Here is a 16,406-nt window from a genome sequence, read left to right on the forward strand (position 1 = left end):
TACTGATGATAGGTCTATCCTAATTGAGACTAGTAATTAGAGTTAGGCCACAGAATTTATATGTTAAATTGTGGTGTGCAATGAGTTTTCTATGGGCCCCTGGGCATTAAATGTGTAAAAAAGTGTATAAAAAACATCCATTAAGAAAGTATGTGAAATGCTACATTACTGTCCACGTTTCAAAACAGCAACACACACTAGGAGCCAGATAAAGGTATGCACATCGCCCCTTTATTTCATAGTCAACAATGTCATTTTATAGGGTAAAATCAATAAATAATGTTTAATCAATAAATGTAAAAACCCTCTCTTTGGCATTGGACCATACTTGTCTGGTCACACTAAAGATTATATAGAACAGTTTCTCATGAAATCTTTCCTCACTGCAATACAGTAGTGTGACTTTTTGTAAAAATTACAAGCATTCTCTCAGAGTAAAACAAAATCTATCCACAGATTCTGCACTGCAAGGTGGACATAACCGTGAGAAAAGGGTGTCAGTGGAGAAGAATTCTAAGCTTCCAAAACATGTGCTCTCTGCTTCCCTTCCAGTCTTTCCATTCAGGAAAGCTAAAACTGTGCCACCAGGAATGATTTAAAAATGATTTTGTTTCACAAACAATTTAAAATCCCTTTATTCTATCCCTAAAATGTAAGCTTTCACTTCTAAATAACTTACAGACCAAAAACTTAACATGGTTGCACAATGCTTCAGTAATATGCAGCACATCTTAAAGAGATTAAACAAAAACATTACAGATTATTTTAAAATGCTATTGATAAGTTAAATTAGAATTCGTTCAGAGATGATTTCTAAAAAAAACATTTTAAGCCAGTGCATCTGACAAAAACACAATCTAGTAGAAACCTTCAAGGTTTCTTTTTCCTTTCAAACAAACCCCAAATCAAGATTTTTTATTTTATTTTTAAAGCAGCAATCGGTGTGTAAATCAACTGGAATGTTCAGATGAAGTGCTCAAATGTGGTCTAATTAGACTTTCTGTCAAATGGTGGCACTAAAAACTAAAAATTCATTATGATATTGCAAATGCAAATACCGGTATTCTCTATGTATATACACCTAACATAAAGGTCTCTATGTAGGTCTTAAGACAATCTTTTCTTTTTTCTTTTTTTAAAAAGAAGGTATGAAATTGAAATCAGTTAACCTTCCAATAGTTTCCATTTTTCTCCTTCAACACGTATTTTAACTTTTTTTAAAAAATTACACAAATTAATTTGAACAATGAAAAAAGCTGGCTCCAGTAACTTAAAGTACCTAGGTTTATGTCATCATTATGTCATCAGTGATTTTTTACCCCTATTTCCAGTGCAAAACCAGTTACAATAAATGTAAACTGGGTTATTTTAAAGAACACATGGTCTTAGTCAATTTTTTTCCCTATAATGCAAGAGTCTTTGCATATACACATTTTCAATATTATGAGTATATTTCAGTGCTTATCCATGAGTAGTTTTGTATAGCAAGCCCAGTCAGAAACACAGGTCACAGTATATCAGTTTCTGAGTGTTAAATCGCCATAAATTCTACATATCCATGTGCAAACCCTTGTTTTCTTATAGTATTCTAAATATATTTGCAGTCAGACCTTTCCAGTAACCTCTTCCACATTATTTTCTCTCTGGCATCTTCATCCTCTTACTCTATAAAGTATGGTCTGCTAAGACTTTGCTGAAATAATCAACTGCCAGGTGTATGACTGTCCAAATTGTAAAGTGGATCTGATGCAATGAAGAACCAAGGAAAATTAATCTTCATGTGTTGTTCCTAGCAAACATACGGTCCCCTCTTAGGGTGAGGTGTTGAAGCTGATACTGAAGCACTTCTGTGTCAGCTGGTTCCTTGATGTTCATTCTGTCTAAATTGAGGTAGTCTAGGGATTTAGAGTGAGCCCTTTTACCTTTGAAAAGGCAAAGAGGCAAAGGACCATGTAAAGCCTTATAGGGTTCATAAGGTAGTGGCTTGGTGCATTTATCCCCTGAGCTGGGCATTCGTCGCCTTCTACGCCCATTGATTGCTGGAATCTCATAAGGCTGGTAATATCGGCTTCTGGCTTTACACACCCGGGAGGAACGTGAAAGTCCCGAATCAAGTTGTTTGGAGCGCAAGGTAGGCACCACCGCTTCTACTTTATTCTCCTCACTTACAGTGCATTTTTGGGCTAATTTCAGAAGTTCTTCCCCAGTTGTGAAGCCAACCAAATAGTTAGAATCCATGTGAAGGATCTGATAGCCTGAAACAGTCTGACGCATTGGTGAACATGGAGTGCTGGAGCAGCGAGGTTTTTCGGCATCTGACTTGCCTGTGGCACTCACCTCGGGAATAGGCAAGGGGAGAGTAGCTAGGATAGACCTGGATTCTCCATTAATGTCAACTTCCATTTTTAAATATGGGTCCAGTGATCTGTAAATATTTTTAAAAGAAAAGCTTTATTAGCATGAGGTAATATGAAAAAAGACAGAACAATGTCTCACAGGTTGGTACTTCTCAGCTCAAACACTGTACCCTTAGTCCCTCTGAAGCAGAAGCTTCCATGGCCAGTGAGATTGAAAATTCCACCTTTGTCTTAAACTTGTTTTGTGGTTTGCTCTGTTCCAAATCTCTGTCTGTGAAACTGAAAAAGTATATGTTCCCTGTATTTGTAAAGTAAGTACAATAATCATTTTAGAGTACTGTTTAAATGTACATTATTTAATACCAGTTGAGAGAATTAATTTCTAGATCTCGTCTAGTACTGAAGACACACAGCAGCAGAACACTGAGAAACATTCTGTCTAGGTCAGTCTTAGATGACTGAAGGATATGAAACCATGGACTGGTTGGAAGATGTGCTTCCATCTACAAATATAGAAGTCCAGAGGGATGAAAAATGCAAGAATTAGGAGACTCTCCATATATTTTTTTTTTGGCTGAATGGATTATGAAATAATTTCTTTCAGAATTAAGAATAAAAGGTTTACAAGTTGTTCATAATATTTACTCTCCCAAAACTATTTCTACAAACTGGGAAACAGCAGACTATGAACAGTATCAGTCCATTCCAATTCTTCATGCTGGTTTCCTTCTCTTTTTATGAGAATATGTGTTTTATGTCTGCTTGATACTACAGAGAACTATAGGAGACAAAAATTTGATGGTTTCTTTCTTTCTTCTTTTTTGTTTGTTTTGTTTTCTGTTTTGGACTGTTCCTAATAAACTGGCAAAGCCAAAGAGGTTCTTACAGTTGAACAAAAATAAATAAATAAATGTATTTGAAAACTGAAATCACAATTTTCTAAATAGACTGCACTTTTAATATACCAGACATGCTAATTTTATGACAAGCAAACAACACATAATATATTTTACGTACCTAAAGTTTTTTTTAAAAAAGTGGCTTTCAACCTATAAATGATGCTAATATTGCCCTTTCCTCAATTTGTATATAACATCGTAATATTTTTTCTGGAAATTTTTTTCTTTCAACTGCTTCAAAATTTTGGGAAATTTTTCATCCCTAATTCCATTCATAAGAGGCTAAGATAGTGATTTTGAAGGGAAAAAAGATTATCTGGTTGGTAGTTTGAATGCTGGACTATGACTGGAGGCCAGAGTTTGTACCTGGATAATCTTGGGCAAGGCAAACTCTCCCAACCTTAGAGGAAGGCAACAGCAAACCTCCTTTGAAAAAATCTTGCCAAGAAAATCCCATGATAGGTTCACTTTAGGATTACCGTAAATTAGCATAAGTTAGAAACAGATGCTGGTGAAATATCAGAAATAAACTCTTCTAGAACATGGCCACATAGCCCGAAAAACCCACAAAAAACTATGGATGCTGACCATGAAAGCCTTCGACTTCACAAACTTGAGGACACAAAATAACAATGTGAACTTCCTTCTCCACTGATTTAAATTAAAATAGCTTCCTCTGAAGTTGGTCTGGCCTTGTACATCACCAGTTTCAGCTCCATTAAAATAGATATCTTCAGACACTACAAGAGAACAACTAAGTAAAGAATCAAATTAAACCCTGGTGAATTTCATATTAGTTTGTGGTGGAGGGAGGGAGGGGTTTTTACTACTCCTAGTTTCCATGTCTCTCCATAAACTACAGTATATGAACTTTGTAGTATATGGACCATAGCAAGCATAAAGTCAGAATATCCTCACAGAAACCTTCTAAAGGCAGACTAAATAAGATTATGGTGGCCTATAATCTATGCTCCCCATGAATTGCTCAGAAATGAGCCTGACAACGGGAGAATGAACAATCTTGATTCAATTCAAAGCAATCAGGCCAAAAGGATCAGATGAATAATGAGATATATTGAAGCTATCATACTGACCTCAAAAAAACAACTTAATCTGTTGAAATTTTTTTCCCTCCAGTTCAACTTTATGTGTGCACATGCACATGCATACATGTATGCCTTTGGGAAAGAATATTTGGTCTCCTAACGATCTGAATATATGATTTCCCCCTTCTGTTCCACTCACAAATAGAAGTTGGGATATTCAGAATGTCTGTCATTTTGTGGACATCTTATGGTGACCTGATGAGGTTTTCTTGGCAACATTTGTTGAAAGGGAGCTTGCAACAGCCTCCTCTGAGGGCAAAAGACAATAACATCCCAAAGGTCACCCGATGGGTTTCCATGGCTGAGTTGAACCCCTGTTCCCCAATATCCTAGTCCAACATTTAACCATTATACCACACTGGCTCTCAAAAGCTGCTAGTATCACAACATATTTCTTACTGTTTAATATGCTATGGCATCTCTGGTTTCTTTTCTTTCTCTCTCACTCTTTGCTATTTGCTTTTTCATGACTGGAAGTATTATGCAATTTTATCATTATGAGTTCCAGAAAGAGTCACATTTCTTTTTATTAGGGTAGCTACGGTTCTACCAGTTCCTGATGTAGAAAGAGAACAGCTCCACCCCATCTTATCTCCTTCCCTTTGCACTTTGCTCTGTCTACTTCTCCCCTGCTCCTTGCCTTGCAGAAGTGGCACCAATATTACCAGCTGCCTACCTGTTTCTCTGATAGCTTCCTACAGCTGCTGCTGCTTCTTGAAGCAGATAGGCAGGTGGGCAGACATGTGGCATTGTGAAGCGAGACAAGCAGTGGCAAAGAGGAGAGCTGGAAGTGAGCAATGGCTGCAAGGCAGAGAAACATGGCCCAGGAGCAGGGCAAAGAAAAGATGGGAAGAGGCTGCAGCAGTGGATACAAAGTACAGAAGAGCGACATGACAGTGGCATGATGAAAAGAAAGGGGGAAGGAAATGGTGGGGAAAGGCAGCAGTACTGTGAGGGAAGTGAAGCAGCACAGATCCTTCTGAAGTAGGGGAAGGTACAATTCCCTGTTCTTTACTGCTTTAGGTGGTCAACTCAAGAGTGGATCCCTGAAGGAAGGAGAAAGGAAAAAGCAAACACAGGAAAAACCTATTGTGCTGCATGACTAATATGAATCTTGGATTTTTAGAAAATGAATTCAAACAATGACAGAGAAAAGAAAATCCTTTTGAGAGGACTGACTCCATGTTAATTTGTCTTGACAGTGTGGTGTGGGCCTTTAAGCTGTTTAATCACACAGATAACCTACTAAGTCAAATGAGTCTAACACCAAAGTAACACATGCATAGGAAATTTTTATGTTTATTTTTATTATAAATATATTTTCCTATTGAAACGTAAGTATGAATTTGATTCCCAAATTGACCTCCTCAGAACATTTACTCTCCAGTTGGGAATTATTGTTTTTAATGCTATTTTAAGGTGGGAGGGAGATAGGGAATTGGATTTTATATGCTTTGCTATGTTTTTACTTGTGGTTTGTTGTGTTCTATTTTTATTGTTTCTTATATTTGTTGTTACCTGCCTCAATCCAATACAGGGAGAGGCAGAATACAAATAAATATTACTATTATTATTATTCCGGCACTTTAAACATTACACTACAGTGGCTCTTTTCAACCAGTGGTTATTATTATATGATGGTAACAAGACTGACACAGAATGATTTTTTTTTAAAAGCAAGAATTAATTTTGATACTTTGCATAAGATGGAAGTTCAATGCCTAGATTTGGAAAAGTGGCATATGGCATAATAGTACAGAAGTTTTTTCCTCCAATATCAAAACGACCTTCTCTCTTGTCATCTCTCACCCATTGCAAATGACATCTTAGAATTTCCTTTGCATCAATGCATCATATATGGGAGAACAAGAACATAAATGCAAGTATTCTTGAGAGCTATGGAGAGACCTTTTTGGGAATATATTATATCTATTTTTGGACTCAGCTGATTAGGAGTAAATAAACTTGAGGGGCAGGAGGATTAGGAATGATTTTGTTTTACAGCACAGTTACATGGGTAAACTGTAATTGCTTTGAAAGTACTGTATTGGCTGTTTTGCAAAAATTATATTCTTAGAAGGAAAGAATACTGAAGGACTTGCGTAGCGTGGCATGTATGATTATCCACAGGAAAGCTGCATCCGGTTTCTCATGCAGAAATATTGCACAGAAACAAGCTAATATGTAGAGCTGCCCTAAGGAAAAAAAGAACCCAAGTTTTGTGTTACGGCTTCAAGTCTAGTTTCAGCCACAGGGGCAGATTTACAGTTTTAATATACAGTATAACAATATTTTAAATATATAACAAAAAGGCGTTTTCAGGGATCAAAGGTCCCATGAGGCACATTTATCTAGGAATACTGCTCCACCCCCATAATACTGGGACATTTCCAAGTAAACATGCATAACATAAAATGCACAGAAAACATGTCTAGCATTTGCAGCCAACATAAAACTGAAAATGATACTACTTTAAGATTAGAAAGCAATTGTTCCTGAAGGGCTTTAAAAAGCTATGGTCTTTGAACCACTTTCCATACAAAGCAACCCAAGTGAAGTTAATCTTACATATAATGTAGCAAACATCAGGAAATAAGTAAGACAATTAAGACAAGGGTGAACAAAGTGTGGTTCTGAGGCCACATACAACTCCTTCAAAGCTATCTTTGTGGCCCTTGACTGGAGCCCAAAAAACACCCAGGACCAACTGTTTTCTCAAAAAATGATTATGAGATAATATTTTCTTAGCCAGTTCTCTGAAGACTCATTAGTTTGCCTTGTGTTAACACACTTAGGCCACTTGAAAGTCAGAGTTTACCAAGGTGACTCCAAAGACAAGGACTGTGATTCCAGGGTTGGACCAGTTCAGATGGTCTTGGGCAAATTTTCTGCCCTAGCAAAAAACATCTGCTACATAAGCCTTGGCAAATATGGAAAGAATGGCTTTGGAGCTGCATGCTGCTCTCTATCCACCCTTGCTCTATTTTCAACAGTAAAATGCTATGTGCACCTAAGTCTATAAATAGCCAGGATGATTTTAAGAAAATCTACACACAGGAAATTGTGCCACTAGTAAAAAAGAACTCAATACAATGCAGAAAGTCTAGAAAAGAAAGGACTGGACAGACAAGGGGGAAAGCCTTCAGCATTCAAACATAATTGTGTGAAATATCAGAAATTAAGAGCTAAATAAAATGAGAACCATTCAAGCAATTAGCCATTATGTGAAAAGCCTTTTGAAAGCATATAGCATGCTTTGGCCCTGCTGCAACTGGAATCCTGGAGCAGGAGAGGCACAGGCTTTTAAGCTTTTCTGTCTATTGTAATCACCATCTGAAAGAGCACTCTGTGCCTCTTATTTGTATTGAAGAAAAGCTTTCATTAGTGTGGATCCAAACTTTTCTTCTAATGCAAATAGAAGTGATGTAGGGGTCCTATTTGAATCTGGACCACAGTCAGAGTTAGTGGAATGCCTACCAAAACCTTGCCGGGTTCTGATGAGGATCATTCCCCCGCCCCTACCATGCCTATGTCCTTGTAAAAAGTCATTCATCCAATTGCTGATTGTATAAAGAATAACTTGCTTAGTTTAGTCCAAACACAAAATCAATTATATTTGTCATGCAAGGAAAGAAACATTTTCAAGTGTTCTGATAGTTTCCCTATTTTCAGTCTAAAAAAGGGGTAAATGCCACCTTCTCAAGAGGTCAGCCAGAGTTACAGGTGAGCTTGACCAACTTTCCCAACCTAGTACCCAACAGATGTAGCTCACATCTGCCCTGGTCAGCATAGTCATTAGATATGAGAGCTGGGAACAATGTGGTTTGAAGCCCAATACATCTGTTGTTGACCAGATTGCATCTAGACAATAGCAAGATGACATACTTCTGGAACCAATATCATAAGCATTTTACATCACAATGATAGCTCAGTTTTCATCCAACACAGCAAACTGAAGCGCTACTCAGTCTTTCCTAAATGTGAACAGTAAATATGCAAAGAAAGGACATTCACTATTTCTAGTCCCTCTGTTGCCTGTTCCACCACCCTCCTAGGAATGGAAGGAAAAGAATTTGAAGTGGAGAGTGTCTATTATTTATGGACGTTCTCCACACAAGCTAGAACTGATTTCCCAAGATGCCACAGACCAGGAGAATTCTTCACATAAGTTGCCCTTCTTTACACTTAGGGCAATGGAAGTGTCAACAGAGGGACTGCAGTAATACGCTGCCCCTTCTTGTAAAATACATGGTTGGGAATGACTGGGAAAGATTTGTTAGTACTAAGAGAGGCTAGATGAAAAATTCTCACGTTCCAAATGTGTAGTCTCATCTGTTAAAGCAAAATCAACCAAGGTACCATAATGGCTACCCAATTTATTATGGCACAAGCTATTGGGGTCAACAGCAAATTTCATCAGCTTGCTTGTTACAGGGTTTTCTCCTGTAACAAATGGTATTTTTGCATGGCTAGTTGTTGTCAGTGGGAAGCTGTTTTAGGTGGGACTTTGATGGTGAATAAGCATAAGGTCTTTGGTGCAAACGAACTGCAGAAATAATCCAGTTTGAGACTGTTTAACTGCCCTGATTCAATGTAAGGGAATTATGGGAACTGTAGTTTTGTGAGACTTTAGCCTTCTCTGTCAGAGAGCTCTGGTGCCAAAATAAACTATAATTCCCAGGATTCCTAGCACTGAGTCAGGACAGTTAAAGTGATCTCAAACTGGATTATTTGTACAATGTGTTTTGGACCTGTGGAACTGAAATTTCATTATCTAGATGATATATTTGAGTGGTTTCAGCTACAGAACATAATGGATAATGAACATAAACTGTTAAATGATTATCACAATTTCTTCTTTTAATTTCCCTCTGTTATTACTGCCCACAGTCCCCTTCCTACCCTCAGATCACATATACAGTAAGCCTCTGATATTCTCAGGGGTTTGGTTCCAGGAAACACCCCCCCACCCCCGGCTGAAACCAAAATTCATGGATGCTCAATTCCCATTATATACGATGGGGTACTAAAATGGTGTCTCTTATATAAAATGGAACAATCAAGGTTTGCTTTTTTAACTTTATAAATTCTGAAATATAATTTCAAGCTGTGGATGCTTAAATCTATGGATAAAGAGTATGTGGATATGGATTGCCAACTGAACTGTACAGATGTAGCTGAAATTCTGGAAACACTTAATGCAAGTTGGCAGCAGTCCATGAAAGTGTATCCCATAACATCTTTGTTAGTCTTTAAGGTGCCACAGGCCACTCTATATTCTAAAGCAAGGGTGGGGGAAATGTGGCATATACATAGCTCAGGAAAACTATTCCAGAAAAAAGTGGCAGGGTCTGCACTCCATCACAGTCCATGGGAGGATAAAAATGGCCACTGGACTCTCAGTTACCCATCCATTCTAAGCACACAGGTTACGTATGCTCTGATATTTGTACTGTACACCAAGTAAGAGTGGCTATAAATACATTATTGTTCTACTCAACAGGTGAAATTCACTGCCCCTATTTTGACCTTTTCACATTTTGTTGTGTTTCAACTTGGAACTGAAATGCATTTAATTTGCATAGTTACCTTGCAAAAAAACAAACTGGCACTCGCCAGTTGCATAAGCATTCACCTCTTTGCTGTGACATGCCTTAATAAGCTCTGATGCAACCTACTGCCTTCAGAAGTCACAAACAGTTGAATGAAGTCCACCTGTGTGCAATCCCAGTGCCAAACAGTCTCAGATTAAAGACACCTGTTTCTGGAAGGCTGCAGAATTTGATGGAGTTTGGTGAACAGCACATGTAACCAAACAGCATAATGTAAGACCAAGAAATATCAAATCAAATCTGAAATAAAGTTGTGAATTTGGGTCTGGATGGGAGGAGGAATTCCAAACTACGAACATCCCCAAGACCACTGTTAAACCCACTGTGAGAAAATAGAAAGAATATGGATCAACTGTAGCTCTGGATAGAGAAAGCAGTCCATCAAAATGCATTGACCAGCTAAGGTGGGCATTAGTCAGAGGAACAATCAAGAGGCTAATGGTACCTCTGAAGGAGTGAAAGGTCTGTAGCTGAGATGAGAAAAACAATGCATGGAAAAACAATCATCCAAAACTGGGCTTCATGGAAGAAAGATAGGAAATAAAACATTGTTTTGAAATTTGCAAAAAAGATATGAGGGAGAGGCTGAAAATTTGCAGGAAAAGGGTTCTCTGGTTTGATGACATTAAAACTGAATGTTTTGGCCTTGCCATAAAATACTATGTGCAGTTCAAAGCCAACAGTGCTCCCTGCCCTGAGAACATTATTTCCCCAAGAAGCATAGTGGTCACTTCATTACACTGAAGGGACACTATTCCTCAGCAGCAACTGATCAGGACTGAGGTTAAGACGAATGCAGACAAACTCAGTTTCAAAACAATTTCAAAACAATTCTAGAGGAAAACCCGTTAAACTCTGCAAGGGACCTGGGAGTAGGTGGCAGTTCACCTTCCAGCAAGACAATGATCCTCATTACAGAACCAAAGTAACACTGAGGTGTTTGAAAAACAAGAACTTGAATGTCTTAGAATGGCTCAAAGGCCTTCAATCGAACTGAGAATTTCAGACAAGACTGGAAAGTTCTCCAATTGCCCCCACCAAGTCTGACTCAGCTGGAGCCATTTGGTCATGAAAAATGAATAAAAACTGAAAGATACAGATGTGCAAAGCTGATAGAAACCTACCAAAAAAGACTCACAGTGGTAATTGCTATGAAAAGTGCTTTTGCCAAGCATAGACTCAGGGGAATGAATCAACTATCAGCAATCAACAAGTGCCAGTCTGTTTTTGTTTGCTTAACTTTTGTGCCACACTAAAAAAAATTGTACTGTCACAGTGAGTATTATGTATATATCATGTGGTAATTATGCCAATGTCAGGCTGTTACACAAGAAAAGGTGGGAAAGTGAAAAGGGAGTGAAGGCACAGTAGTCAATGTGAAAAAAATGGATTAGTCAATGATCTCCATTGCCGTTACAGACAGCCAAATTAAGGCTTTCGGGGAAACCTTTTCAAAGGCAAGTACAAGAAAATGGGTGCACTGTTGCTTATGCTAATTTAATTTATTTAGAGCTAAGCTGCTAAAATATACATAGGATTTAGGTTTATAAATTAGGACATAATCTGAAGATCACGTAGTCACATACCTTATAACAAGACAGAACTGTTCTGTCTTGTTATAAGGTATGAGTTAATACAAGTTAATACAATTAACATACACTGAAGATATAAATTAGATATAGAAGTGATCTTTTTATTAATGTTATATTGATGGCCAATATAGATGACTTCATGCTTCCTTTATTGGATGTTTTTTGTTCAATAATTAATCTTATAATATTTTTATTTTTATCATACACTACCTTGTGAAGGCTCGCCCTAAAAGGTCAAGCAAAAATAATAGGAAAACACAGGCCCAACAGTCCTGGCATGATCAACTGTACTTGAATCATCTCCTTTATTAGGGATACATTAGTATTCAGAACAACAGCCATCTAGAATACTTAAACTCAGTCCTCACTCATAGAAAATCATGGACATAGGGAATGCATGTATCTAATCCATGTAAGCATCCCACACATCTGGTCATATGTAAGAAAATAAGAGGAGCCATGCTGGATCAAACTAAAAGCCTACTTAATTCACCAGACTGGTTTACACAGCAGCCAACCCACCAGCAAGACATGAGTATGACATATCCACTTAAAGTTTATCGGCTAAGAAGCCTGTAATGCCGATCTTGTTGAGTTTAGAAATTTTATGTACAGTGGTGCCTCGGGTTACGAAATTAATTCGTTCCGCGGCCGCTTTCGTAACCCGAAAAGCCTTCGTAAGCCGAAATGCCATAGGCGCTAATGGGGAAAAAGCCGCGGCTCCGCCGCGGCTCCATTTAAAATAGCACCGGAGTTTTTTCGTAACCCGAAAAAACTTTCGTAACCCGAAACAATAATTCCCTATGGGATTTTTTCGTATCCCGAAAAATTCGTAACCTGGGTATTTCGTATCCCGAGGTACCACTGTACTGCAATTGTCTCTTTGTTGATATTTAGGTGACATATTTCTTATTTTAATTTTAAACCTGATGGACATTGCCTTGAGCCTGTTCTAGTAGTAGAAAGGTAGCATATAGGTCTTTCAAATAATAGTAGTAGTAACAACAACAGCAACAGAAATCTGTTACAGACACTTTCTTTACCTCAGTTCTTTCACTGTTTGTTTGTTTGTCAACAAACAAGCTTTGGTAATGTTCACATCCTCACCCCCAGAAGCTTTGGTTTTGCAAACAATACTGGAAGGACAAAGAGACACTCTCTTTCAGCGCAAAGAATGCACTAGCCTTTTCATACAAGGATCTTTGTAGTTTGGTACACTAGCTGTGAAATACAGGTCCACAACTAAAGTGTTTCTTTGTCCTTTCAGTATTAATTGAATCTGAATTTTGAATTTTAGTCTTTGTGTCAAAGACAGGAAAAATGCTAAAAATGCCTCACAAAAATTTCTTCAGCTCAACCATGCATCAAACTAAATACTAAACACACCAAACTTTACCACATGCAACAAATTATTGCAAAGTAGACCCATGGACATTTCAGCCTTGTCTGTTCAACTATGGTCCAAAACACACTACAGAAATAATCCAGTTTGAGACCGCTTTAACTGCCCTGGCTCAGTGCTAGGGAATTCTGGGAATTGTAGTTTATTGTGGCACCAGAGCTCTCTGATAGAAGGCTTAATGTTTCACAAAACTACAGTTCCCAGAATTCCTAAAATTGAGCCAGGGCAGTTAAAGCAGTCTCAAACTGAATTATTTCTGCAGTGTGTTTGGACCACAGACCTTATGCTTAAATCATAATCACAGAATCATAGTTGGAAGAGACCACAAGGCCATCCAGTCCAACTCCCATCCTATATCTATGCATTCTGTTTTTCTGCCCTAATTGCAGTACCTTACATTTCTCCATATTGAATTTCATTTTGTTAGCTTTGGCCCAACTTTCTAATCTATTCGGTTCATTTTGAATTTTGATCCTGTCCTCTGGAGTATTAGCTATTCCTCCTAATTTGGTGTCATCTGAAAATTTGATAAGTATGCCCCCAATTCTGTCATCCAAGTCATCGATAAAGATGTTGAATAGCACTGGGCCCAGGACAGAGCCCTGTGGGACCCCACTGGTCACTTCTCTCCAGGATGAAAAGGAGCCATTGCTGAGCACCCTTTGGGTTATTCATCATCAATGTCCCACCATCAATGTAACTTTCACCCCTTACTTCATATGTAAAATATAGTTGCTATCAGCTGCAAGATGGTTCCAGGAATGCATGTGGATAACAAAATCTGTGGATGCTCAAGTCCCATTAAATAGAATGGCACAGAAAAAGGTGTCCCTTATATAAAATGGCAAGGTTTCTATTTTTTAAAAAAATATTTTCAAGCTGTGGATGGTTGGATCTTTGGATTAAAAAATCTGTGGATATGGAAGGATTACTGTATACATACAACAGCCATCTTTCTTACAGGTGACAATTAAGATTGGATCACTGTGAAACTGAAATAGCATCAGTCTTGATCCCTAGTGATTGCGCTTCCTAGCAACAGATGTTTCCTAACTGTGTTTGTAGTGTGCAGTTAAGATGAAACCTATTGACCAGAAGCACGTATGGAGTACAGACAGACTTGTACTTTGTGGGTTTGGCTGCTCAGAACCACTTCCCTGTATCTGGTTATGCATTTCTGCATATATCTGTATATGTACAAAAATTTATCCAGAGAGCAGAAATAATCCAGTTTGAGATCACTTTAACTGCCCTTGCTCAGTGCTAAAGAATCCTGGGAATTATAGTTTATTGTGGCACCAGGGCTCTCTCACCATACAGTTCCCAGAATTCCCTATCACTGAACCAGGGTAGCTAAAGCAGTCTCAAACTGGATTATTTTTGCAGTGTGTTTTAGACCGATGATGGCTTTTCCCAAGTGGCGCTTGGCCTGCATCTCTCAACAACACTTAAGCTTACGCTATTATAACAACAAACATTACCCCTTTCAATCATTTGGTGGTGATGAGCACCGAATACCTGAGAAGGCACTCAGCCCTGTCCCACAGATGCTGATATACAGAGTCAGCAGCAGCCTGCACATGTCTACACATTGGATTTCTGGCATCAGCACTGGAACTCAGATGGACTGAGGTGGAAGGAGTCCTGTGGGTGCATTCAGGCGGATGATGATCATGCAGTGGAGTGTATTGGTTAGGCCTACCTGGTGCATTCTTCGAAGCCTGCTCATGCGCTCATTACCAGATTTCTGAACAACTTCGTTACTAAAAAAGAAGTTCCCATTATCCCTTCTCCAAAATATGCAAAACTGCTAATGAACAGGACACAGTACAATACACTTTGAAAACAAACGCACACTACATATGCATACGCTAGCATTACACCAGGAATTTTCCTCTCTTTAGAAAATCACCTATGAACAAAATGGCACCAAACAACTTTGGGAGCTAAAGAAAGCTAAATGATATTCTGTCCATACCATGCAGGATTTTAATGGTTTGCAAGATGCATGGGACTGTTTTAGCTGTAATTATCTGTTGGATTTCAGTGTTGTTACTGAGGGAAATGCTTATATGAATGTTATTGCTTTAAAAAACACACACTGATTTTAGTATTACGACTTTATGGCTCCTGAAATTTACTGTTGCATTGTGAAATTATATGTTAGAACCCACCTTGAGAGCATATTTACATTAAATGGGGACCTAAAATATTTAGGTATTTTTATTTTTATTTTATTTAAATATTTTTTAAAAAACATTTTATTGCAAATATTTGTTTAAAAAAACCCAAAACAAAACACCCTTTTTGGCAAAGCTTTCAAAAATCCTAGGACCATAAAACAGAAGCAAATACATGGAGTAAAAAGTGGCAGCACAAAAAAAGTAGTATTACTGTACCTTGCACCTATGATGATGAAAATGCCCGATGCGAGTATAATCTGAAAGAATGTAGACCCCTGGGCAATTCTACGCTTCTTTATCATTGCTATTAGATGAAGGCCTTAAATTTTCTCATTTCCAAAACCTGAATACCACCTTCGCTTTCTCTGCATGATCTCTCTGCCAGGGCTCTGCTCCTGGCTCCAATTGTACCCAGAGGAACATATGGGAGCCTCTGAAGGGAGAGAGGCTCCATGCAGTCAGAGCGGAAAAAAGAGCTCTCCATAGTGCTACTTCCTTTCATGGACAATGAGCCAAGGCAGCAGTACCTAGGAGAGTACACAGGCGCTCACACATTGCGCTTCAGCATTATCCCCTTCGCACAGCATTAGTACTCTAGCCCAGTGATGTCAGAGATGCGCTTGAGCAAACCAGCAAGACCGGCTGCGCAGCAGCAAATGGCAACTAGCAAGGACTCCCAATTTCTAGCCCTTTCTTCATTAAAATTAAATCTACTAAAACAGAACAACAGACAGTGGCTGGCACTTGTTGAAGTTTTTATGCTTCTGCTATTATTATTATTATTATTATTATTATTATTATTATTATTAGAGATTTGTGGAAGAAAAAAAAAGAATGTGTGGCCCAATCCATGGCTGCTTCCCTATTTCTTGCAACATGGAAATACTACTCAGCACCCTTAAAGGTGTTCTACAAAAAGTAAAGCACGGCAGAGCCTTAAAGTTCCACAAATCCCGCTGAAGCAAGCAATACTTTTCACTAGGTACTAGACTGCATTTACACACCAGGGCTGCACACTTTGCCACAGATCTTGCGCAACATACAATATAATACTAAGCAAACGTAATATACAGTATGTGATAGTTAAAGATGCACCCGCTCTGTAAATATGACAATACAACTGTCTAGCCTTCATAAAACCACACAGCATTTTGTGATGATGACAGCTACTGGAATACACACAAAAACCACACTGGAGCTAACATGTATAGTATCTTATCTCTATGCATGCTAAAGTGAAGTGCATATGTTTTAA

At 38.2% G+C, this 16,406-nt stretch overlaps 1 protein-coding gene across 1 annotated transcript; it reads right to left on the reverse strand.

Annotated features, from left to right (window-relative positions):
* Positions 1 to 210: 210 nt before the first annotated feature.
* MACIR (macrophage immunometabolism regulator) lies at positions 211 to 15,849 on the reverse strand. Its single transcript, XM_042454054.1, has 2 exons — positions 15,368 to 15,849; positions 211 to 2,425 (listed from the first exon to the last, which is right to left on the reverse strand). The coding sequence occupies exons 1-2, from the start codon at positions 15,451 to 15,453 to the stop codon at positions 1,777 to 1,779; spliced, it is 735 nt and encodes a 244-aa protein (XP_042309988.1). The 5' UTR covers positions 15,454 to 15,849; the 3' UTR covers positions 211 to 1,776.
* Between the last annotated feature and the right edge of the window lie 557 nt (positions 15,850 to 16,406).

The sequence above is a fragment of the Sceloporus undulatus genome, chromosome 2, assembly GCF_019175285.1.
Source record: "Sceloporus undulatus isolate JIND9_A2432 ecotype Alabama chromosome 2, SceUnd_v1.1, whole genome shotgun sequence".
Classification (NCBI taxonomy): domain Eukaryota; kingdom Metazoa; phylum Chordata; class Lepidosauria; order Squamata; family Phrynosomatidae; genus Sceloporus; species Sceloporus undulatus.

Coding starts and splice junctions, on each gene's coding strand:
- MACIR (XM_042454054.1), bottom strand. CDS start 15,453: ATGATAAAGAAGCGTAGAATTGCCCAGGGGTCTACATTCTTTCAGATT. Junction 2,426..15,367: donor TTCATCATCATAGGTGCAAG/GTACAGTAATAC, acceptor AAATATTTACAG/ATCACTGGACCCATATTTAA.